The sequence below is a fragment of the Equus przewalskii genome, chromosome 15 (assembly GCF_037783145.1).
Source record: "Equus przewalskii isolate Varuska chromosome 15, EquPr2, whole genome shotgun sequence".
In the NCBI taxonomy this organism is placed as follows: Eukaryota; Metazoa; Chordata; class Mammalia; order Perissodactyla; family Equidae; genus Equus; species Equus przewalskii.
This window is the reverse complement of record NC_091845.1, coordinates 69,522,339-69,546,143: the sequence shown is the minus strand read 5'-3', so window position 1 is coordinate 69,546,143 and position 23,805 is coordinate 69,522,339. Positions and strand designations below refer to the sequence as shown.

The 23,805-nt window shown below is 45.4% G+C and overlaps 1 protein-coding gene across 5 annotated transcripts in view; it reads left to right on the top strand.

Annotated features, from left to right (window-relative positions):
• The window catches only part of CPNE4 (copine 4), a 480,649-nt gene that overhangs the window by 18,433 nt on the left and 438,411 nt on the right, over positions 1 to 23,805 (top strand). Inside the window, exons 1-2 of one of the 5 annotated variants that reach the window (XM_070577526.1) lie at positions 1,750 to 2,233; positions 21,911 to 22,006. The exons of 2 other annotated variants lie outside the window; for them this stretch is intronic. In XM_070577526.1, coding sequence (XP_070433627.1) covers positions 21,927 to 22,006 — 80 coding nt within the window. In that variant the 5' untranslated portion in view covers positions 1,750 to 2,233; positions 21,911 to 21,926. Of the gene's footprint in view, positions 1 to 1,265; positions 2,234 to 17,952; positions 18,111 to 21,910; positions 22,007 to 23,805 lie in introns of those variants that run through there. 2 more of the 5 variants (XM_070577531.1, XM_070577530.1) reach the window with 2 other exon arrangements.

The following is a 23,805-nucleotide window of genomic DNA, read 5'->3' as shown; positions in this document are numbered from 1 at the left end:
GGTTTGTTAGAGTGCCAAACAGATTGCCCGGAAGTAGTACCTGTTCAGCTATAAACAGCTATAAAATAAGAGGTTTGTGTTCAATGATTGCTCAGATATTTTTTAAAATTTTATTTAACCAAGGTTTATCGACTACCCGCTAAGTGACAGACAGCGTGCTGGGCATAGTGGTTACAGTCATGAACAAGATGACAACACAGACCATCACCTGCCTTCATGGAACTTAAATTTCAGAGGACACAATTAAATGCAGGGCAATGCATAATGACTTTCTCTCTCCTTCCCTTCATCTTTGCAAGTTCAGTCCAGCTCAAATTTCAAGTTCATCTCCAAGGCTACTGCTTAATTAAACCTGAAAGAAATATTTCCTGACTTAGTATTTTCATATTTAGTAAACGTAAGCTGACTGTGTCTGCCCAGCATCCATCCCCCTTTTCTGGTAGGGAGACCGGGGTCTTCCTTTCCTTTCCTGGGGGGAACCACCCCCGTGTCTCACTCTGTAGGTGTGGATCATTTGGGGCTCCACCCTGGCTCCCGGAGTGCTGTAGACCATACCAAATGCTCCCGGAGTTGTGGAGGGCCTGGCCATGGGTGTAAACCCATATTCCGAGGCCACAAGGATTGGCTTGTGCTTGACCATATGACCCAAGTTTTTCCAATCAAAGTCAATCAAAGAATTTACGTCGGAGCTTCAGTGTACGACAGCTCCCTAAGATCCTTTCTAGGGTCCATGTTTAGTGTTATCTTACTCCAGAAGGTCTTGAGAGGTGACCTGGGGGAAGAAAAACTGTGTTATTTTTTTCTTCCTGAAGGCTCTTCTCCCACCTCTCAAACATCTTCCTAATTGCCTCTTTAGAACCATTAGTGGGCACCTGCTTCTCATCCTATTATTTCTCCTTCTCTGCACTTTGAAACTGAGAACTCTGTGGGTGGTGAAATCTCCTCACTGATAACCTCTTCCCATGAAGAGAGGTCTTGTTAGAACCTTATGGATCCTGAGGTCCAGTTCGTGATTCTGACGATACCTATGGGCTGAGAGAATGTACTTGTCTAGTTCGTCTACTGTTGCAGAAACAATCAGACAAATGCACAGCATGTCCCTCTGTTGCTCATTTGTCTGATTTTGCCTTTGAATAAGTTTGGAATAGGAAAGCTGTACTTTCTAAAGTGCTTCATAACATGCGGCAGTGGTTGCCCCTTACATAAGACAGCATGTTTATATCTTTCTTAAACATAGGTACTCCCTAAGCATTTCTTTATTTTAGACTTATTTGTGAGGTGGATGTATTCAGGAAGACATCATGGGATGAAGAAAAGCCTCGGCCATTCATTTATTCATGCATTTATTTACTGAAACATAATTATCAGGCTCCTACCATATGCCAGTCTCTCTTGTAGACACTGAGGATACAGAGGCGAGCAATATCTTCAGCATTTTTGGTGACCGTTGAGTATCCATCCAAGAAGTTTCCTTGAATGCGTGCAAAAAGAAGTATCACTCCCACGCCCTCCTCGATATTACCGCCTTACCCTGAAGCGGAGATGAGGTCCAAGCACTTGAAGAACTGAATTAAACGGCCGCAGGAGCCTGGCGTGAGCGACAGAGTGGAGCAGGAATCCCGCACCGTGGACTCGGCAGGACCCCGGAGCGCGCCACCGCCCAGTCCGGGGCGGGGCGTGGACTCGGTTCCCGGGGCAATGCTCGCCTCCGCCGGAACCCCCCAGGGGGCGCTCGCGCCGAGGTTTCCGAACTAGTATCTCGCGGGTTGCTGGGCGCATGGGTTTCGTCAGAAGGTGGAAATCTCTCTGAGAAGCTGCCATCTCCCCGCCAGCCGCTCGCATCCCCTTCTCTTCCTTCCTTCCTCCTTTCCTTCCTCCCTCTGTCCTCTCCGCTCCCTCCCTCTTTCCCCAGTACCTTCCACTTTACTCTCAGAGTTAACCGAGGGCTGAGCCGCTACCCCCAACATTTCCACCCTGTCCCCAGCCCCCATCACAAAGAATGGAGTCAGGGTTTCCGGAGAGACCAAACTCTCCTTTCAGCATCTTTTCCATCCGCTGTTGCTAAACTGGCCTCAGAGGACGAGGGGGGAGGGAAGTGAGATCCCCCTTACACCCCTACACAACTACAACACCAACCACCTCCACTTCAAAGCCGGATTTTGCATCCTGGGGGCGGGACAGACCTCGTCCCGGGCTGAATTCTCTCTCTACTCTTCGAGGTTGGCACACCCAGGTAAGTAAATGCCAACTCTGCATTCCTGTGTTCTTAGGGCGCTAGGATGGCAAAGTCTGTTGGGGCTGCTGCGTAGCAAGACTAACTTTTGAGATGCACTGGTTTTCGCTCATATTTGCTTGGTTATCATTGCTGCTGTTGTGTCAAGAAGCAGCTACAAGCATAGTCTTTAATCCAAGGGAACTTTCATCCCAGGCATCTCGCCTTCTGACAGTCGCCCAACTCGCCCAGGTCGGGTGGGGCGCGTGGGGCGGGAGGAAGCCCGCGGAGGGGACGGCGGCGCGCCCGCCGAGGGGCTGGTCGGGGAAGTCCTGAAGTGGGGGAGGGCACTTCTGATGTAGAAATCGAAATCGGGGAGGGGGAGGGGAGCAAGTCCTGGCTGAAGTTGCAGCTTCCCCTCTGGCAGTGAGAACGCTGTGGGAAATTGTCGCGGTATCCAATGGCTTGACCTAGCTGCGGTTGGATTCGGCCTCTCAACCTTCTCTCCCATCCCCCTTACAATAGGTCCCAATATTTCATTGCGTCCGGGGCTCTCGGGCTTAAAACTAATCGATAGGCTTGCGAGTCCCTTGATTCAGCCAAGTCCCTCAGCGCTCCTTCCTCTGTTAAATAAAGTAGCAAGGGGGACAGGGGCGGGGGATAGGACTGGAGGGACCACTGAAGCTCTAGCCACAGCAGACTAAAGAGATCGGGACCCCGTGAGGCATCACAGATGCCCGAGGATTGTTAGGGCGGAATCGAGGAAGACGATTAGGAGGTGGTCTGCGCCAAGTCAAGTGAATATTGATGACCGTCGAGTGCGGAGCAGGCTGAACCCTGAAAAATACTCTTCGGAAGATGCCCTCCTCCTTCCTCTTAAAGGAAGTGGGTGGACTTTAAGGCTCCAGTTCCCATCCTGCCCTTCAGGTCCGACCGCGCCCCCCGGCGGCCTTGCAAGACTGGCTTCCAGTCCCAGAGTTTGCCAGGCTCCGGGAAAAAATCATAGGCTGCATAGGCGCGAACTCGTGAAGTGCGCGCCATGGGGGTTCCGGAGGTGGAGGGGGGAAAGATGGACTGAGCAGTGGAGGTTGGGTAGGGAGGGGTGAGGGCCCTGGGAAACTTTGCAAGAGCAATAGCTGAGACGACCGCTCCCCCCACTCCCAGAGTGACCCACTGATGCCCGAGGATTTCAGTGCCTTTGGGGAGGAGATGCCTCGGCTCCTTTACACCTGTGTTCAGAATATACAAAACCAACTCTTCATCCTCTTGCTGCATTGCCGAGGATTTTTAAAGCATTGCCCTTGTTCTTCGCCCGCTTGGTTTTCTGTTTCCTAAAACAGCATTTTGAGCTGTCCAAGGTATTTAAAAGAGCTCTCCTCAAACGGTTCTCCTTAAACCCTACTCTTATGGGAAAACTACCTTAACTTCAAATGAAATATTCTTTTCTCTCCGTTCCATTTGCTGCGCTCTTAACAATCCCTATTCTCAAAGACATTTGTGTTTTGTTTTTGCTTTATGTCAAAACAACCTCTCCCCCAAAACAAAAACAGAAACAACTTTCGCAGAGCTCAGGTGTTTTGACTCCCTGGCCGTGTTTTGTAGTCAGGATACTCTGGTTAAACTGCTTGGCACATCCCGCCAAGAGCCAGAGGCAAGCAACAACTTTATTTTATTTGATGCCCTTCAAATTTGGGAAGGTCCCATTTCTTTTTGTTACCCAGCAGATAAGACAGAGCTCAGGCTGGCTGTGGCTGCGATGAGATAACTTCCGATGTTTTCGTTTCCCTTACTGAGCTGCTGCTTCTGGTTAAATTCGTATTATTTGCCAATCCATTTTTAAAGAAAGGTTGACGAAGTCGCTCCAGCACATCAGGGGTCTGAGCTCAGAGTAGGTCAAAGGTACTCACGTGTAGAGAGCTGGATGAAAATAGAAGGAGGGTTGGCAAATACAGCTAGGACACCTGTGTTAACAGCGCATACTAATAAAGGCCAGAATCTCCTCATTTCTCTCTGATGGGAAGATTCCGACAGTTTCACAGGATCAAACTCAAACCACATCAAAACTAGGTGGATTCCCCTGAGCATTACATAAAAGGAAGTGTCAGTCCATAGCAGGAGTGGGGTTGGATCCCGGGCGGTTTGGAATGGTTGGGTGAGAAGAGCTTGCTCATCATAGAGCCAAGGGTCTACTCATGAGTTACCATGGAAAATTCTCATGGCCATCACACTCACCCCTTTTCTGTGAGTGGTCAGCCTCCGTTTTATTCTTCCAGACACACTCCCAGCATACTTTATTGGGAGCAAGCACAGAGGGGGTTCTAGTGAGCTTCCCAGCATGAGGCAACCACTTTCCTAGACCTTCTAAATGTTTCCTTATAAATAGTTGTTCTGAGGTTTGTGAGTTGTTTTTTAGTTGTACTTTGAAAGACTTCGTGTTTATCTCCAGATCTCTGGTAGCAAACACGGCATTTTGCTTGAATCATTGGTTTGCCTTAAGGAGACCCTGCTTTTAGGGGTTTTAATTAAAAAGTCTCTTGTACAAAAGTGCTTCATGAGCTGCAGGGGGATTTCTGATTTTAAAAATACTTCATTTCAGTTAGTAGGAAGCAAAGATGTTATCTATTTCCGGAAAAGTTTTATGTAGTATTCCAAAAAATAGAAGCTTTGGTTCTTCTCATCATCAGATTATTTGAGTCCACCATCATGACTGAAAACCTTAAGATTATACCTACTGTAAGATATAACCACAGAGAAAAAAATGGGTTAATGGTGCAATCTTTATCCTCATCTGCATTTGAATCTTTTGGAACCCAGTGGAATGTATTTATGTGGTTTGCACCATGCCTTTCTCAGTCTTCACTTTCCAAGTTCCCTGACGTATAACACTCTGGACTGTTATGGCCACTTTTGTTCCCATAAAGAAAGGATTTTTCCGGTTGGAGGTACACATGTTGGAGATGAGCGGTTAATGTGTGTGGTCAGTGTCCCACACTTGCAGGGGGATCTGAATCCAGAGCAAAGAATGAGAAGCGTACGCTCTTGGTATCAAGCGCATTGACTGGGAGAGTCTCTACACTCGTTGGGAAAGTTGCTTCATGAGTCTTTATATTTTTTAATCGGAGATGTGTCCGGAGGATCTGTATTTTATGCATTTTGAGGAGGAAAAGGGTTAAATTTGTTCTCTATTTTTGTCCTGTTAATATTTAAAAATCAAAACAAAACAAAACCTCCTTGGATCCATGTGGTAACCCAAAGTCCTATTTCCTTGGCAACGGTAGTCAGTACATTGGAGCCACGAAATATCAAGACATAAAATTTAAAATGCATTTAAGATGAAATGTCACATGGTTCAAGACCATCCTATAGTGCAGTAGAACTGACCTTCTAGCATAAAATAACAGAGTTGCACTTGACTCTGCCTTTCTCCTGTTTGAAGGTAGATGGTAAAGAACAGATTACAGAACTTTAATTCTTTTCAGGCTGGCCTAAAAATTCTGCAATGTTTTTTCTTTGGAGGGAAGCGTGTTATGGAAATTAAGGAGGTTGGAGTCTGGGTAAGGAGTTTATGTGGAGGTGGTGGTAAGTCTAAAATCGAACTCAATAAATGGGTCAGGCAAGATGTGTTGTCTTTTCTATGCTATTTGAAATAGACAAAGGCCTCAATTAGCATTACATTCAACCAGTGGATTTCTGCTAAAACTTGTGGCTGCATAATAAAAACATAACAATGCCTACATATACTTTCAGTCTTTTCTGTACTAGAAGTCTCCTTTATGGGGGAAATTTTCTGTTTAGGCTATGAACTCCTAAATGTATACGATATACAGGTTATGTTTTTCATAAATTGGCAAACCCCTGGCAGTCCTTTATTTGGCTGCTGTATTCTTGGGAAAGCCTCTTGAGAACCATATCTTTTAGCTCAGTAAATGTTGAAGGCCTGATGGCTAGTCTTGAAAAGTGGTAAGTGACAAGGATGACTTATTTGGGAAAGTTTATCCCAGTCCTGTGATTTTCGTGCCCTCCTCAGGGTGGGGGAGCCCATCTCAGCTGGCCTGTGCTGGGCTCATCTCTGAACTGTGAACAACTTCGTCACTTCGAGTCTATGACTCTCAGAACTGGAAGAGAGCTTGGGGATAATCTATTGACTCCAGCTGTTTAATTTGACAGATGTGGACACTGAACCTCAGAGAGGTGACTTGCTCAAGAGCAGGGGGACCCATTCAACAGCCCCCTTGATCACTCCTCTCATAAAGAGACTCAAGTTCTCTGGAGACGATTACTGTGGTGGTGCCAGTCTGTGGCGCCGTGCGTACTGACAATCTTCACCAAGTCGGGGTTGCGGGGGGCTCCCACCTCCATCGGAGCATTCAGAGGAGCAGGCTTGGGACTTACATTGCTCTCTCTTGGAGCCAGTGCAATATTTACCCAATAGATGTGATTAAATTTGTATAAAGTCATTGTCTGCGGCTATCCCTGTTAATGTGCGTGTTTTGTGAAGAAGAATTGCTCATGCACAATCGTAGCTTTCCATTTTAAATGTTGCAATTGTCAATAAAGTAAACAGATTTTCTGAGTGTTTACAGTTCCAGCAATTCACAGGGGAATCCTTTAGTGTGTTTTAAAGTAAAGGTCCATTCAAAAAGAACAAACTTTCTAAAATGTTGCTTTTCCATCTCCGGCACAGAATATAATATTTCTAATTTTGTGTATCTTATTACTTGGAAAACTAGAGACATTTCTCCTTGGAAGCATCAGAGGAAAAATACAGGATTTCAGGTTAATTCTAGAAACCTTCTCAGGTTTAAGGTGTATTGACCAAAAGACCTTCCTTACCCAAGAGATCCCAAGCCTCTGTAGGGCAATTCCTTGAGCTTTGAGAGCGAGGAGGAGCAAGACCAGGCCGGCAGGGGTCCCAGGCGAGGGCTGCCCAGGGGGCTGGTGAGGCAAGAGGAAAGGCTGGAGAGAGTTGGTATTAGAGTGGACGGCCGCTAGAGGGCGCCGAAGCACCGGCGGAGCCCACCTTCGGGGACCACGAGCCGGTCTTCAGGCTCAGAGATGGGGTTTGAGGGAACCCCAAAGAGGTGCCCAGGTATGAGGTATTGGGTTTCGGGGCCTCTGACTCGCCACCCCAAATTGCCTCTCTACAGAAAGGAGACAAAATGTTTTACCTTCAGCATCTGGTGGGGCGTTTCTAGTGCCTGGGTGGGTTGCCTGGTGGCTGGACAGCCTGACTGCTCTCAGGATTCTGCTGACAGGCTGTCTGGAGTCTGACTGCCCCTTGTTTCCTCAGGAGCAGAACTCTGGATCTGGAAATACCTGCTTTGAATCTTGGGTTTACAGTTTTCACTCTGCAGGCCTTTGAATGAACTATTTCACCTGCGTGAGTCTTAGCATCTGGAAAATGGGGCTAGTAATGGGTGTGAATGTGGCGTGTTTAAAAGTGTCTGGTATTTTAGCGGGCAGGCAACTGCTAGTTCCTGTGCCCTTTCTCTTGGTAGTTCTCCCCAAACTTGATCCTTTCCTTTCCATCTGAGCCTCTTCCTCCTGTTTCCACACCCCTCCCCCTCAGCAGAAGGGTCTCATTTCTCCATCTGTTGAATGATAACGGATCACAGCCTTGATGCCAAAAGCTCTGTTAGGCGCTGGGGATAGATGTGAAATTCCTGTCTTTTGAAGGCATGCGTTTGAGGGGCAGAGTCTGCAGAGAAGAAACGTTAAAGCCGCTGGTGGTGGGTGTGAGGAGAGATGAACAAATGATGGGGGTAAGAGACACCAGAGTCATTTATTTTGTCTCCGAGAACCTGGAAAGTGGTCCCTCAAGTTTTTGACGCTCAAGTGTTTCTTCATCTCCCTATTTCAAGGAGCGGGGTCTATGGAGGGTAATTCTGAGGGAGGGGACTCTCACTCAGTGTGTACTTCGGTTTATACATACATTTAACAGGGCTAATAGATTTTCTTAAATGCAATCAACTTGTACCACTGCCCCGGGTATATTAATTTCATCAATATCATAACATAAATGTCTATGTAATTGACTTAACCCGTTTAAACAGGAAGATGGTTTTTAAAGGAAACATAAAAATATTATCGTAACAAAATCCTTCCACTAAGTAGTGAGTCTGGGACACCCCAAATAAGGATTCTGTTTTTAAAATATTGAAAGGTGTATTCAATACAAATATCAGCAAAAATGAAAACTAGTAAGGGCAGTAGCATGGTTAAAAGAAATGCTTCATCATTATCATTAAAATGACAGAAAACCTTTTAATTTATTAGTAGGCACTCGGAGTACAGGATGCCTGATTTGATGTCTGTTGTATTTTGTGCAGTTGTTTCAATGAGTAACTTGGAGACCAAATTCCAGTGACAAAATGGAAAAGCCACGGACGTTTGTACCTGAGATCGTGTTGACGTGAAGTCAGGGAAGGGCACCTTGGGCCGTGTGTGTCCACTGCATCTGGCCGGGTAGACAGCAAAGCTCCTCAGAGGCTGTGGGTGGAACTCCTTTGCTGGGTGCAAATCCTTAAATTCTATAACTCTGATTGTGAATCATGTTGAAGGAGAGGCCTGATAAGAGGAAAAGGGTGGAAATAGTTTGATTTTGGGGCCAGCTAATAACTTTGATCACAGCTCATGGCCTGATTGAATTTTAAAGAGACAGGAAAATAAATGCTTCTTACTGAATCAGAGAATGTGGATGCTGGGCAATCCCATAAATTGGGCGCACCCCTCCCATTTTCCAGGTGAGGAAGTGGAGGTCCAGCAAGGTGAAGTCGCTCACCAGGCTGGTTGGCGGTTGAGTTAGGGTAAGACAGAGGTTCCCCCGCCCTGTCCTGGCCCATGCCACACCTGCCTCTCCTCCCCACCACGTGCTTCACGACAGCAGGACTCTCCCTGTCTTGTTCACTGTTGAACCTCAAACAGGGCCAGGCATCTAGCAGTCGCTCAAAAAACTGTCACTGATTGCGTGACAATGCTGTTTCTTTCTTCCTCACTCTTATTCGGGAATGTGCCAAGAAATCACTAGGTTGCATTTGATGAAGACAAATAAATATTTGTTGAGTTTTGTTATGATAAGGGTTTAAGCTTTGAAGGTAAACAGACTTGGTTCAAGGCCTGGCTCTGCCACTCATTAGCTGTTTGGCTTTTGGAAAATTACTAAACCTCTCTGAGCCTTATTTCCTCATTTGTAAAAATAGGAATAAAACTATATAAGGTAGCAGAGGACCTGCATCGTAGGTGTGTGCTAGGTGTTGGTTTTTCTTCCTCTCCCACTCCTGCTCTCTGTTCTTCCCAGAGAAGATTTAAAAGGAGTACAGTACTTGTCAAAAAGTGATTTTAATTTGTTTAGGATAATACATATTTATCTTGCAGAAAAAATAAAATATTCCACTATATAAAGGTAAACACATGTACAATCACTACAAATACATGTTCTGCGGGTTATATGTTATTAGTCCCGGTTTATACACAATTGGGTCAATGCCAGCTAGCAGCTGGGGAGAAAGAGGACTCAAATCTAGGGTGCCCCTCCCCGATTCCAAGACCAAGGTGTTTTTCTCAAATCCGTGTTTCACATTATCTTTGTTTCTTACCCATCTTTCTACTTCTGCTCCCCTCAAGAAGGCTCAGATCCTCTTTTTCTCCGCGCCCTCGTGGCCTGGCTCTGCTCTGGCACCTGCCTGTAACCTCATCATGCGTGGGTGTGCCCACGCCCTGGATGTGTCACGAGCTTTTCCAGGTGGCATCTGTACAGTGCAGTGCATTTCTTGATATGACTCCCCGGTACCTAGAACCTTCCGGTACGTCGAGTCCTCCCTCTGTCGCCCTGTGCGTGTGCCCATTCTCTCAGCGTGTGTCCTGCATCCGGGCCAGGTTGGTGGGTGGCTGCAGTGTACCTTTAACTCACTCAAAATCAACTCTACACCTTCTCTCATTTATTAAAAATATTCTTATTGTATTTTGATTGTTTGCTCTATAGTCTATAATCTAAATTAATGTGTGCATTAATGATATTAATTATATAAAATAGTTTTAATATATTTTAAATATACAATTAGTTATATTAATTATACGTAAAATAATGTGTGAATAAGATATATTACTGTACAGTGTTGTATATGTAATAGAATGTGTACTGAACTTGACGAACAGCGTATGGGACTTTTTTCAAGGATTATTGTGACTGCGTGGGAGTTTTGCTTTATGCATTGACTTTGAGTCACAGCCCTTATCTAAAATGTGCTCTGTTATATTTGCAAAGCTGTACTCCGTGTTGTGTATCGGTAGGTAGACTTAGGAGCGAAGGGCATAAATTTTGTGTCAGGCTTCGGGGGTTTGAATCTCAGCTCTCCTTCAGCTCTTGAAGCTCCGTTTCTTCAGATGTGAAATGAGAATAAGGATAGCGCCTGTGCCCTGGGATCGCTGGCAGCCTCGAAAGATACGGTGTACATCCGAAGCATCCCAAGTGCCATGGTATTGCGGGCCTGTGGAAATTACTCAGATTGTAACTGTTATTGGCTGGCGGTGTCCCTCAAAGCTTAGAGCTTCTGAGTAATTACCCTAATGGCAGTGGTCTCCTGTGTTGCAAGGGAGTTGTGAAAACTAGAAGGAGTGTGTTTATGAAAGTATGATAGAACTCGGCAATAAAACGTGTGCTTTCTGCAGCTACTGACATAACCATTTACCTTCCTTCTCCCCTCCCCACTCTCTTCCCACCCGCAGATTTTCTGCCTAGCCACAAAATGACTCAGGGGTTATGCTGGGGTTCCTCTAAGATAAAAACTTCCTCTGTTCCTGCTGGTTCCAGCTTTATTTTAAATGCAAAGTATGTTTAGCACTGGCCGCAGATACACAGCTGGAATACAGAATCGATTGCTCTGCCCTGCAAGGCCCAGCAACAGACGTTTATTGTATTTGATTTCGTGTCTCTCCTACCTTTGTCCAAAGATTCTCGGCAGCCAGCGATAGATAAGCTATCGGGTGCTCTCTGCTATCCAAATCCAAAATGCTGCTGGCATAAATTACGCTGTTTTCCGGGAGCCCCATGCAAGCCTTAAAGGCATTCTCACACCTGAGCACGAATCAGAAGCTTCTGGAGGGCTTCTCACAGCCCAGATTGCTGGGCCCACCTCTGGAGTTTCTGAGTCAGTGGGTCTAGCGTTGGGGCCAAATAATCTGTATCTCTGACAAGTTCCCAGGTGATGCTGATGCTGCTGGTTTGGGGACCACACTTTGAGAATCGGTGCCTTAAATATTCGCTTTATACAGACAAACCATGCATTTTCTCTCCTGTGTGGTATCACTGAGAACAGCTTTCGTGAAGGAAGAGATCTGACATTTACTGAGCTTCTGTGACATTTGCTGTGTGCCAGGTACCTACCGGGCACTTCACCCATATTATCCTGTTTAATCCTCACAACCACCCTGCCAATCAATTCATGATTATTTATTGAGACCCTATCATGTGTCATGCGATGTGCTGTGCTAGGCTCTGGGGATATGGAATGAACACCACAGACATAATCCTGACCTCCTGGATATTATATTTCAGCAGGGAACCATGCTTGAGTACATAATTATAAGGGTGATTAGTCTGATCCATAGAAAATGAAGACCAGAGAGGCTAAGTAACCTGGCTAAGGTTAAACAGCTAGTGGGAGACGGAGGAGGCAGAACAAACTTAAAAACCATTTTACTCCAAAATGTACAGTCCTTCCACTAAACCAGGAGTTCTCAGACTTTTTGATCTCAGGGCCCCTCTACCCTGTCAAAAATTATTAAAGACCCCCGAAGAGATTTTGTTTATTTGGGTTAGATCTATCAACATTTACTGTATTAGAAATTAAAACAAAGTGCTTCCCCCTGAGAACCGCGGCTCTAAGCTGTGCCGCTGACAGGACCGTCTTCCCCAGGTGCTGAGCCCTCGTTTGTGTTCATGATTTTGTAGCCATCAAAGATGAGACACTTCTCATCTCCTCCTAAACATTTGTTTTGAAGCACGGCGGCCTCTCTTCAGCCTTAGCCTGCATTTCTAATGATGGTGACTTCCTAAAGAGAAGACTGACCTGCTTTGGAATTGCCTTTTTCAATTTTTATGTATGTGTATTTATGATAAGGAAAAGCAACAGTTAAACTTCCAATCACAGAACAAACTAAGATGTGGTGCTTCGTTCTTCATCGAAGGGTCTCAGTCCCAGCCCAGGGTATTTAAAAGGATACAGTTCATAAAAGTCTGTGACGTGTACTGCCTTCAGGGCTCCTCAGGGCGCACGCCATCGCAAGGGAAGCCCGAGGAAGCAGCGGCCGGGGAACTCCTGCTGCCTCCTTAGAGAAAGAGAAATAGATGAACGATTGGGCTTTTATGTGATGCTGGCAGCTCAATCACGTTTAATCGTGGGCTAACGACCAAAGTAGTGCCCTTTCCCATCATTTTTATTCATTATCTAGCGGGAATGAGAAGTCCTAGTAGATATTTTCCTTTGGTGTGTAATGGTCTGTGGTTGCTCAGACGCTGATGCTCCGGCTGCCTCTGAATGCTTCATGGCATCGTTAAGTTTCGCGGAGTAAAATCAACCAAATTGGAGCTGACATAACTCAATGTGGTTCTCAGTGGATGAGCAATGAATTCAAATCTCCTTTTATTTCTGTAGAAACCGATGACCTAAGTGGGAGGCTGCAGCCAGGTTAGTGGGATTACTCAGATGAGGAGGATCCTTGGGTGAGAAGTTCGAAAGAGGGGATCCACTGGTCATCCGACTGTTTGGTCTTTTTGACACCAGACGTCTGGGTCACTGGTTCACGTTGCAACTTTTAAAAGTTTTATCCAGGTGTTTGGTGTCCCATAGGCACATGCCATAGCCAAAACAAAGCAAAAAAGTGTGATGCTAGATGATCATTTGTCATCTTCATTAAAAGCTGAGATTTGACGTGAAGCATCTCTTGGTTGATCTGAGGCCACATGGGTTCCTTCGCATAGCATCTCTGTACAGGGCACATTGTGCTAGGGGTTCGTAACCCTTTTGAGGAAATAGCTTTCTGGAGAGAAGCGGTTGTGGGAAGGCAAGGCAGAGGTGATTGTACCAGCAAATCACATGGCCTTTTCACGGCCTCATAAAATGGGAGTCGGTGATGCGTCTCATGAGGGGCCATCTCCTGGGAACACTTTTAGCTGAGTTTCTTGTGCTGTTTCTAAGTTGGGAGCTTCTTGCCCATAATTCTCCATTTCTGACTCTAGGGGCTCATGTCAGTAGCACACACTGTCACTCGAAGTGGATTTTGCAGATTACTGGGGCCACTTTTGAGAACCCCTTTTCTCTAAAGCATCCCCAAGTGGGGAAGGGAGCTGGGCCCCTGTTCCTCACCCACACCCTGCCCAGGGAATGGGCTCAGGGAAGACCAGACCTGCTGACTGATCCTTCATGTCTGCCCTGTGTCCAGCCTGCCCACCAAGCTAATCAGCCCAGCTTAGAATTGCCTCCAGCAGGAATGGATGGGAGTTATTTTCTATGGGGACAGAATGATGGGAATCTGCCTGATATCATGGGAACATCATCTTCCCTGAGCTGGGGAGAAGAGGTAGCATTCAATTAGGGAGGCTCAGTGCTTGGTTACTTCAGTGGACACTCCTGCCCCTCTTTGCTTGGATGGGCAGGCACAGTTCTGTTTATGATTCCCATTCCTTCCCTGTGTTTTATGAGTGCTTGTAATAGCTGGTTATAAGGTTCACTAAGTTCCTCATTCTGTGAGTTTTCCTTTATTTTATTTCTTAACTTCTATGAATCTAAGGGAGGCTTGAGATGAAATAAGAGGTGATTAAGATAAACTTGACATCTGCAGCCCAAAAAAGGTCCTTGTCGAATGAGATCCACTGGGGCAGGGGTCAGCAAAATACAGCCCAGGGGCCCAATCCAGCATGCAGACGTTTTTGTAAATAAAGTTTTATTGTAACGCAGTCACATCTGTTATTGCCTATAGCTGCTTTCACACTCCAAAGGCAGAGCTGAGGAGTTGCAAATAAGAGCGTATGGCCCACAAAGCCTGCTATCTTGCTTTTTACAGAAAAAGTTTGCCAATTCCTGCACTAGTATATTTCTGTTTGGCCATCTCCAGATAGGAAGCATGCATAGATTTCCAAAAATCTAAGGCAATGTTATTCTGAAATACGGACTATAAGTCAAATATCTAATTGATAGAATTTTGTTGCTATGCGTTGAGGATCTTGCACACAGTAGGTGTGTGTGGGATGAATGATTGTGTATTTGTAGATGAATGATTTATAGTCTGGGTTTCATTTCCGCATTCATAAAACCAAAGTCTCTGATTTGATCTCTGGGGATCCTTCTTGCATGACTGTTCTGCAGAGTATTAGAGAAAGAGGAGGTGAAACTCCCTTGCTGCCTCCCACCCCACTCTGCCAAAGCGACGCCCCACAGTCTCTTGAGTCCCCACCACCAGTCATGTTCATTTAGCATCAGCCGGAATTATTAAGCAGGGTCAAAAAGCATGACCATCTGCTGTCACAGTGTTATCAAGTGTCTTATCAAGAGAAACAAGGGAATTTAAGAGTTGAGAGCATCAGAGTTATGCTTGGTGCTTGTTCTGAGTTGCTTCGTGGAGATGGGGTTGAAGAGTAAGTTTATTGCGTGTGTTCAGCGGCTCTTGGTGTGATCTTGGACAGGTGCCAGATGTGCTGAAGGTCCCTTCGCTCATGTACCAAAATCAGAGGTGGAAATCACACTTCTACTGGTTTCTGAAATTACTCTACAGAGAGATGGAGAGCTATGGACTGATTCCTTGGTGGGGGATGGAAGGAGGGAGAGATGATGGCAATCTCCTGGCTCTTACTGTCTTCCACTCCCAGGGAGAAATATGAGCTGTCTCATCCTGGGAGAAGCCTCGTGCTCTGTGGTGTGATTTGGGAAGCCGACTCCTGATTCAAAACCTATGCTATGCTCCCCTTTAGGAACTGGAGTTCCCACTGTCCCCTTTCCTGAGGAGATAGCCAGGGTTTCCATCTGCTCAGCTCCACAGATTTGACCATGGGGTTATCATTTATTAATTCATTCATTTGGGAGGGTGACACACTGTCTCTGCTGAGATGTGAGCAGAGCCTCAGCCTCCACATCCGCGTCCCAGGCTGTGCCCGAGTTTCCCTCTCTGGCATTCCAGCCTCCGGAGTTCTGGGGTTCAGACAGAACCGCCTGGCCTGCCTGCCATTGGTGGTGAGTTACTTCTGCACTGTGGCAGGAGAGGGGACTGAGAGCAAGTGGGACTGTGAACAGCCAGGGGCTGGGGAGGGGAAAAGCCCACTCACAAGCTCTTGACTTCCACGTGCAGGACCCAGACCACTTTCTTTCATTTGGGAAGAGAAGGGTAGGAGGAACAAAGCGGGCCGACCCTGGCACGATGCAGCTTGTGCCACGTTCTGACTCCTTGTACCTTTAACCTCCGTGGGTGGAGGGCATGCTGCACGAACAGACTGTCTGGTCCTCCTGGCTGAGGAGCAGAATTTGTTCCATTCTAGGCTTTTACTTTCTGAGAGCTCCTAATTCCTAGAATTTCTGAAAGCCATTAGCTTTAGGCCTGGAAGCAGAGGGATTGTGTATTGATGGGCTGAAGTTTGGCTAACGCTGTGGTTCAGTAAAGTGGCATCATTGTGTCAAGTGAGAGCATTAGGAAAGGTTTCCCGACCCATGAGTTTCATATTGGTTGCCTCTGTTGTTCTGTTTTTTAAAGTAAGTGAACAAATCGTATGTATGTGACTGTAAATCTCCTTTATTCCCTTAAAAGTGTATCTTCATATGTCCCAATTAATGCATATTTACCTTGATTCATCAAATTTATTTTTCAGCTGTATTCCGTTACCGACTGATGCAATACTGTGTCTATTACTCTGAGTCAAATTTATTTAAATCCTTCTAAAACAACAGCTATAGGAATATTTCTGCTACTTAGTACATAGGGCATAGAAGATGTCATTTGCACTTAGGACAAAGTTTTAGAGTAGAAGTTCCTCTTAGTAAGAGATGGCACCGTTTCTGCAGCTTGGAAATGAAGATGCTGATATACCGCTTCACCACGTTGGACATAATGTAAAACTTCAACAGACTTTCTTGCTTGCTTTATTTGTAAATGTTCGTCTTGGCACTGACAGCCTCAGAGCTTTTCCTATTTTCTTGTTTCACAACTCCTTAGGAATGTGCAAAAGGAGAGGTAATAAAGGACAATCTTGTCAAGATAAAACATGATTCATAAAGGTGACAGCCATGCCATATGCGAGCAGTGATTAACAGCTGCAGAGTCTGCTAACGGCTTTTTAAAAATAAAGAGATAAAGCAGATTTTCCTATTATTTCGTGTTTCGGTGCTTGCTCAAGTGCATCGCCCCGATTTTTCTAGGCTTCATTTTATTCTGTAGCAATTGAATCACTCTTCGTGCCCCAGCAGTGCTGTATTAGGGCTTACTTAAATTTTTCACATATATCCCTGGTTATTCTTCCAGCAATATTTTAAGTTTCAGGACAATGATGTGGTGTGTTAAAACCGTAACCTCCTCTAAAACTGCTCATTTTATTTCTGTGGAGTGTGTTTGGGTAGACAGAAGGGAGAGCATTTCCAAGGCTTGCTCATTTGGAATTGGTTTACTTTAATTTAGAGCTGTGATGGCGGTGGGTATGTGCTTAATGAAGTGTCACAAGCTTAAATGGCCTGCCTTTGCCATCACTAGCAGACACAGGCTGCAAGGCTGGTGGGGACAGACAGACAGACAGGCACGAAGACTGGTTCATCTTTGAGGCAAGGGGTTAAAGGGGAGGAAAGCTCTCATTTTAAAATTCAGTTGTCATCTTAGCAAAATGACTTAATTCTAGGAAATGCATTTTCATGAAATTCAGTTGTCTTTGTCAAACTAATCAAGCGCTCTTCCTGCCTGATAAGCCCCTGACAGTTTGCCTTGTATAGGGTGGTAGTTTTCATCGTGCTTGGGTTATGATTCCCTTGGAGAATCTACTGAAAGCTATGGACTCTCTCACCTGAAAAGTGAATACACCCCCTGTACACAACAGTGCGCATCCAGTTTCAGGGGTTTATGGACCCCCTGAGGCATAGACCTTCATTTTTCTCATCAAGAAGCTCCTCATTGTCTCTTCAATGGACGTGTTCTTCATGGCAAATTTCTTTTTAGAAACATATGTACATTAACATTCATGACATTGTGGCATTTCTGTTAGAGGGTAAAGGGAACAGGGAATTGGAGATATCTTGGGAAGCCCAGAGCTTCTGGGACCTTTTTGGGGTTACCATCAAGAGCTGGGCATTTGCCAAGATTTAGGATCCAACCTTCCTGTGTTGTCCGGGGCACAGTCGGAGTTGAGTGCCTGGGTCCTCAAGGGTGGATGGAGGAGGGGTGATGGCAATGCCTCAGGGAGTTGGCCGTGAGGGAGGCATGGTTGCGTGCCAATGAGTATCCTCAAAGGCACTCCCCTGCCCCCACCCTGTGGAGCCTCAGAGCCCTGATTCCCTGATGGGCTGCCCAGGAAGCCAGTGGACTGAGCGTGTCACGTGATGCCTTGGCACAAATAAGAGGAGAAGGCCTCCCACTACCAGTGGTGGAGGGCCAGTGGTGCCTCCGGCTTTTGTCCAGTTGCCCTCCAGAGCTCTAAGCCCTGGGCTGTGAAATGCAGCCTTCCTGGGGCTGACTTCCGAGGATCAGTGGCTTGCAGGAGACGGTGGGCGCTGACCGGTGAAGCAGATCGGCGTTGGAAGTGGTTCACGCACAGCTTTATGCAGGTGCATCACCAAGCCTGGATCTAAGTGCTGGGTGCCCTGTAAGGCACCAAGAGATATTCTGGAAGTAGAAAGGGAACAAGTGTAAAAATGGAAGATCCAGAAGGACAAGGGTAAGACTTGTCCTCCATCCCTTTCCCCCCTCTTTCCATCGTCCCCCCTCCTTCCTCCTACCCTTTCTTCTATCTTTCCTTCCTTCCTTTCTTCCATTCTTCTCTCCTCCCTCCCTCCGTTTTTTCCCCCGGTGCTCACATTCTCCCCTTTTTTCACTTCCTTTTATCTTTTCCTCCTTTCCTTCTATCTATTCTTCCTTTCGTTACATCCTTCAATTCAGCAGACATTTTCAGGTGTCCCCCGGGGTGCTCTTTGTTCTTACCCTGCCTGGAATTGGCTTCCCTCTCCGTCATGGCATGTCCACCCTCACGCTACTGCAGAACTTTTTCGTTCTGTGTCACCTTCCTCTGCTGCTGCTTCCTTCCTTGTTTGTCTTCCTTAATCAGCTAGCATATTTTGAAAGCCTACCATGTGCAGTTCACTGCCTTAGAGAAGAAAGCTAAAGTAATAATGGACTTCACTTTCAGGAAGGTTAACATCAAATTTAGGAATCCAGGCACGAATATGTGAAAAGCGAATTAAAAGTGTCAGTTACGTGATGCCACAAAACAAGGATGTGAGGTGATGCAAGCCAGTGTGAGCGTTACTGCTCGATGAGTGAAATGGGGCAGACTTCGACTTCAGAGAGTGGAGCAATTTTGCAGCTGGGGGTGGATGGGTTTGAGAAAGGCTTACAGAGAAGGAATGTAAGCTGGGGTTCCAAATAGGATTTTAATATTTAGAGAAGAGAGAAAATTTTGGTCCAGGAGGGGAACTGATGTACGTAAAAGCTCAGTGGTATTGCTCTTTTTTTTTTTTTTTTTTTTTTTAATGTCATTTCCATTTTCCAAGGGTAAGTTCCAGGGAACGTCTTTTCCTCTCTCAGGTCTCCTGTGACTTCTCCTCCTCTTTCCCAGCATTGCTATCTCCTCTCTAGTTTCCATATTTTCCCCCAAAAGCTATTTTCTCTTCAGCTGCTGATGGGCTCAAGGGAATCATCCCGTTATCTTAGATCCCACCTGATCAGCAGATTGGTCACTTCCTGCTGCACATGAAGTCTGCTTGGAATGCAAGTCTAAATTGAAGAGACGGCATTGAAATGTAATTCCCAGCTTGGTGGTTGAAATTCCAACCTTTAATTTTTGTCAGCTCTTGCAGGAGCCAATGCACTGCTCTTAGGGCTAATGGTCTGGCATGCTGGGGATCTGAGAGAGCCTGGAAGTCAAGGATTTTGGTTGAAATTCCTAGTGTGGCTGGTCCAGCATAATTGAGTCCAATCCAGGATGTTACGCCTGGCATGTCATTGGATTTTTGTGTTCTTTTTATCATAGCAGCCCAGGGTTGAAAGGATCCTAGAGGTTGTCTTGTCTTTTACGTTGTCCAATCCTATAGGTCAGGAAACTCTCCCTCTTTTTTTTCTCATTATGTGTTCATTTAACCTGTGTTCTTGGATGTTTTCATGTAAATATGTGTTATAAACTGAAACCAGTTTATGTTATTTAATTTCAACATCCTCAACCCATGAAGGAATATTTTATTTTCAGCTGCCTGATGAGCTCTGATCTTAGCCCCATGCCTGGGTCTTTCGTGACAGTGACTTGAATGAAATATGACCAATAGATACACTGTAGTGACAGGCTAGCTGTGGAAGTTGAAGATTCTAAGTTTATTTCCTCTGAGGTTGGCATTTCTCTGTGATTGTCCCACCGAATCCTTTCTAAGGTTTAGCCTCACCGGCAGCATTGCTTGGGAGATATAGGGTGGCTGGGGTCCCCTTGGCATGTGGCCTTTTGATTTTTGCCCTTAAGTAAAGGAAGTAATCCCTTTACCAAGTATTTGCTGGCTGCTCAGAATAGAAATGTTCTCATTGGTACATTACAATTGCTTATTGAGAAGTTCACATTCAGGCATCCTATATGTTGTGTGTGTGTGTGTGTGTGTGCGTGTGGTGATTCTTAGGGTCTATTTGATCTTTCCTTCTCTTCCTCCATCAGGTGAAATATGGTTAAAAGGGTTAATTTGTAGCAGAAAGGAAGGGGGAAGATGGCCCTGGCAGGAAGTGGAAGCCTCCTGTAAGTTGTACTAGGACGATGGTGTGAAAAGGCAACTCTGGAATTTTGAATTCAACTCCCCATGCTGTAAAGAAGGGCAACCCAGGTCCAGAGATGCGAAGTGATTTGGGCCAAAGCGATGCAGCAGATTAAAGATAAGCCAGCATCTGTGCACATTCTCAGACTCCTGGAAATAATTGGATGTACAGAATCCTTTCACCCTATTATCAAAATATGTTAGACAAAGAAAGCAATGATAAATAAATTAAATATTTGGTCAGCAGAATGAATCAAATAGTTTTGTTCCACATTTCTTTAGGAGTGTTTAACAGAATTTTGAAGAAAAAATTTTAAAATGGAGAATAAAATATTTTTCAAGAATACAGAGGTCTTTTACAGAGATAGTTAGGGTGTGTCTGATAAATGTTCTTAGTTAAAAAAAGCAATCAGTCTTACTATACACTACATTCTTATAACATCATATGATGACTTTGGAGGTGTAGAATATTAAGCTAATTAAAAGCTATCCAGTTGCTCTAAAACTATTAAATAACTGTTTTGTGAAAGACAGAAGCCAAGAACACAATACATTAAAAGGCAATAGAAGTGTGATCTTCCCCATATACCATGGGGTGCAATCAAAACTGTAATTAGACTCCATTTCCTACTCCCAAATGCCAATGTTAAGACAAGGAAAAAAGAGATTAAAATAGCTTCTGTGTCAAAAACATTTTAAGAAAAAAAAAAAAGAAAGAAAAATCAACATAATCTGGTATTGAGGAAGGAAAAACAAAGCGGTCTAATGAACAAAGCCGTCATGTCCAGCCCCTGCTCGATGGTGCCTCTTCTGCCTCCTCAGCTGCCCCTAGCCCTCACCCCAATCTCTGGGACATTCAGAATGCCTGACCCCTGGAGTCCCCAGAAGCAGGTCTTGGAGAGATGGGGAGATGGGATGGGGGTTTGCCCTGGGCCATTTTCTCTACCCTGGCCCCTTAGAGAAGCTCTGAGAATGTCCAGAGAGAGCACCATTCCCAGCTCTAGGCATATTCCCAAGGCCTTCCAGCCTGAGGCTATTGAAGAAGAGGCTTCTTTACAGAGCTGCAGACATGTCTTCGTGTAGCTCTTCCAGCAGCAGCCACCACTCTTAGAGCCTGGTTCCCCTTTGAGATCCCTCAAGCCAGGACAGTGTTCCCCACCTCAGCAGAGTGTGGCGCAAAACGAGTTTACCGTCAATCATGCACAATTTGGCTTAGCTTCAACTCAGACTCTATCTCTTTTTTCCCACCTCTCGGAGTCCTACTGTCATCGACCCCAAACATTTATTGATCACTACATTGGTTGGATTCTTAGAAGCAGTATTACATAGAAGTTAAGAGCACTGGCTCTGGGGTTGGGATACTTGGGTTCAAATCTGGGCTCCACCACTTATAGCTGTGTGATCTTGGGCAAGTTGCTCAATCTCTTTGTGCCCCAGTTCCATTATTTTGTCAATATGGAATAATAATGATAATGGGTCCCAACTCATAGATTGTTGTGAAGTTATTAAATGAGAAGGGCCTTAAAGCACTTTGAACAGTGCCTGACATAGAATAATTGTTCCTCAAATATTAGCAATTATTATCTTAACCTGTAGGGATGCTGGGCAAGAGTGTAATGTGATGATACTGGAAGTGCAAAATGCGGTTCCTGGAGGAATTCTGGTGTAATCTGGGGAACCGAACATTTTTCAGTCTTAGAGAAGGAAGTTCGTCTTGTGCTCTACTTTCCAGCAAAAGATGAGCTGTTATGTCTGTGGATGTATCACCACCCCTCCCCCTCACCATCTGGCATGGGTGGAGCAGAGGCTTCCTGTTTCCCAGGAGAAGGTAAGGCCTCCAGTCATGTTAATGTCTTCCAGATCTTAGGCCTCTGAGCAATCTTGTCTGGATTTCATTCACTCTTAAAAAAAAATAGGCTCCTGGTGATACAGGCGTAAATTCTTATAATTGCCTAAAGAAAAACAACATACATGAATTCTTAAATATGCTGCTATTATTGAGGCCTTCTTTTTGGTGGTTGTGTCCCTTTGGGATCCTGGGAAAATGTAGAAGAGAGACCAGGCTGGTTTGCAGAATCTTAGACCAATTTATTAATCTCGTGATGCCCAGACAGATGCCATGAGAACTAAGTAGCATTTGGAGCATATCTTAGAATGAAGCATCCATGCTCCAGATAAGTCCCTTCTCTTACTGCATGATACCAATCTCCTCTGTTTTATCCTCTTCCCAACTCTATGGAAGTCAAGGGTAGGAGCAGAGGAAGGATTTCCCACCATTGCCTATCTTGGCTCCGAATTTCTGTTTGTCCAGGAACATCACCACCTGGTAGCTTTCACAGCCCATGTCAATGAGCTGGGGCTCAGGTTCTGCCCACCTCATGCCCAGCACCACCTAGAGCAGGGGTCTACATACTGTGGCCAATGAGCCCAATCTAGCCTTCCATTGGTTTTTATAAATAAAGCTTTATTGGAACACAGCTAGACTCATGAATTTACATATTGTCTGTGGCTGTTTTTGTGCTACAATGGCAGGATTGAGTAGTTGTGACAGAGGCTGTATGGTCCACAATACCTAAGAAATGTGCGATCTAGCCCTTTACAGACATAAGGAAGAGGGGGAAGTCCTCCCAAGGCAATATAGGGAAGTGGAGATCACCAACTGGTTCTACAGGTAGGGAAATTCAGAGTAAGAAAGAATAAGCTAAGAGAAAGAAAAGTCACCTATATGACAAAGGGGATGAAGTAGAAACTGGAACTGTTTTGATACAGGCTGCTGTTGCTTAAGCTGCGGTATATAATAACTCCTGTAATTCCAGGGGAGTTGCCCCTAATAATATGCCATGTCTTTCTCATCACAAAAGTCACGTGAAATACTCCAGTGATGGGAAATTTAATGGGTTTCTTTGAAATGACCCCCTGTTCTCCCATAGCTGTGCCATACTGGCTGTTACAATTTCAAAAGAAAACCATCCTTTGGGATTTGACCTTGTATTTTTAAGTGTTGAGTCTGAACTGGGTGATTAGTTTCCCCTTCCCCAGCTACCAGAGTCCCCTTACTCCTTTGAATATGTTGAGATTTCTGGGCCACCAGCCATGTGTGAAATCTCCACCAAAGGAACCCACACCAGGGCAGGTTGTCTGTTTGTCCCCTTTCTGTCATTAAAGGGGCCACAAGGAAGATGGAGTGTGAAATCTAGGAGCTTTGACCAATAAATCTTGCCTTGCAAGGACAGCAGAGAGTTCAGGAGCCACTCGTTTTCCATGTATAACTGACTCCATCTCTACCTAGAGGTTGTCAGTCGGATCTCAGCTCTGGGACAACTAATTTTTATGATTTTGAGCAAACCCCTTCCCAGGCCTTCTGCACAGGATTGTCCAGGGCATGCTGAAGCCTGTCCATTGGCCTGAGATCCAGGCCATTTCCACTCGTCAGACTATTTATTCACCTTGGCTCAGGACTGCCTCTGTCCAGATGGGCACCATTTCTAATTTGCACAAAGGTGTTCTATGGGCGAGTGGCCGTCCTGTCCCTTCCTCTCTCTGAGCTTCAGTCTCACCAGCCAGAGGAAACTGAGCTAGATGGTTTCCAAAGCACATCCTAGCTCTTTGATTTGAAGGTCTTTTGAG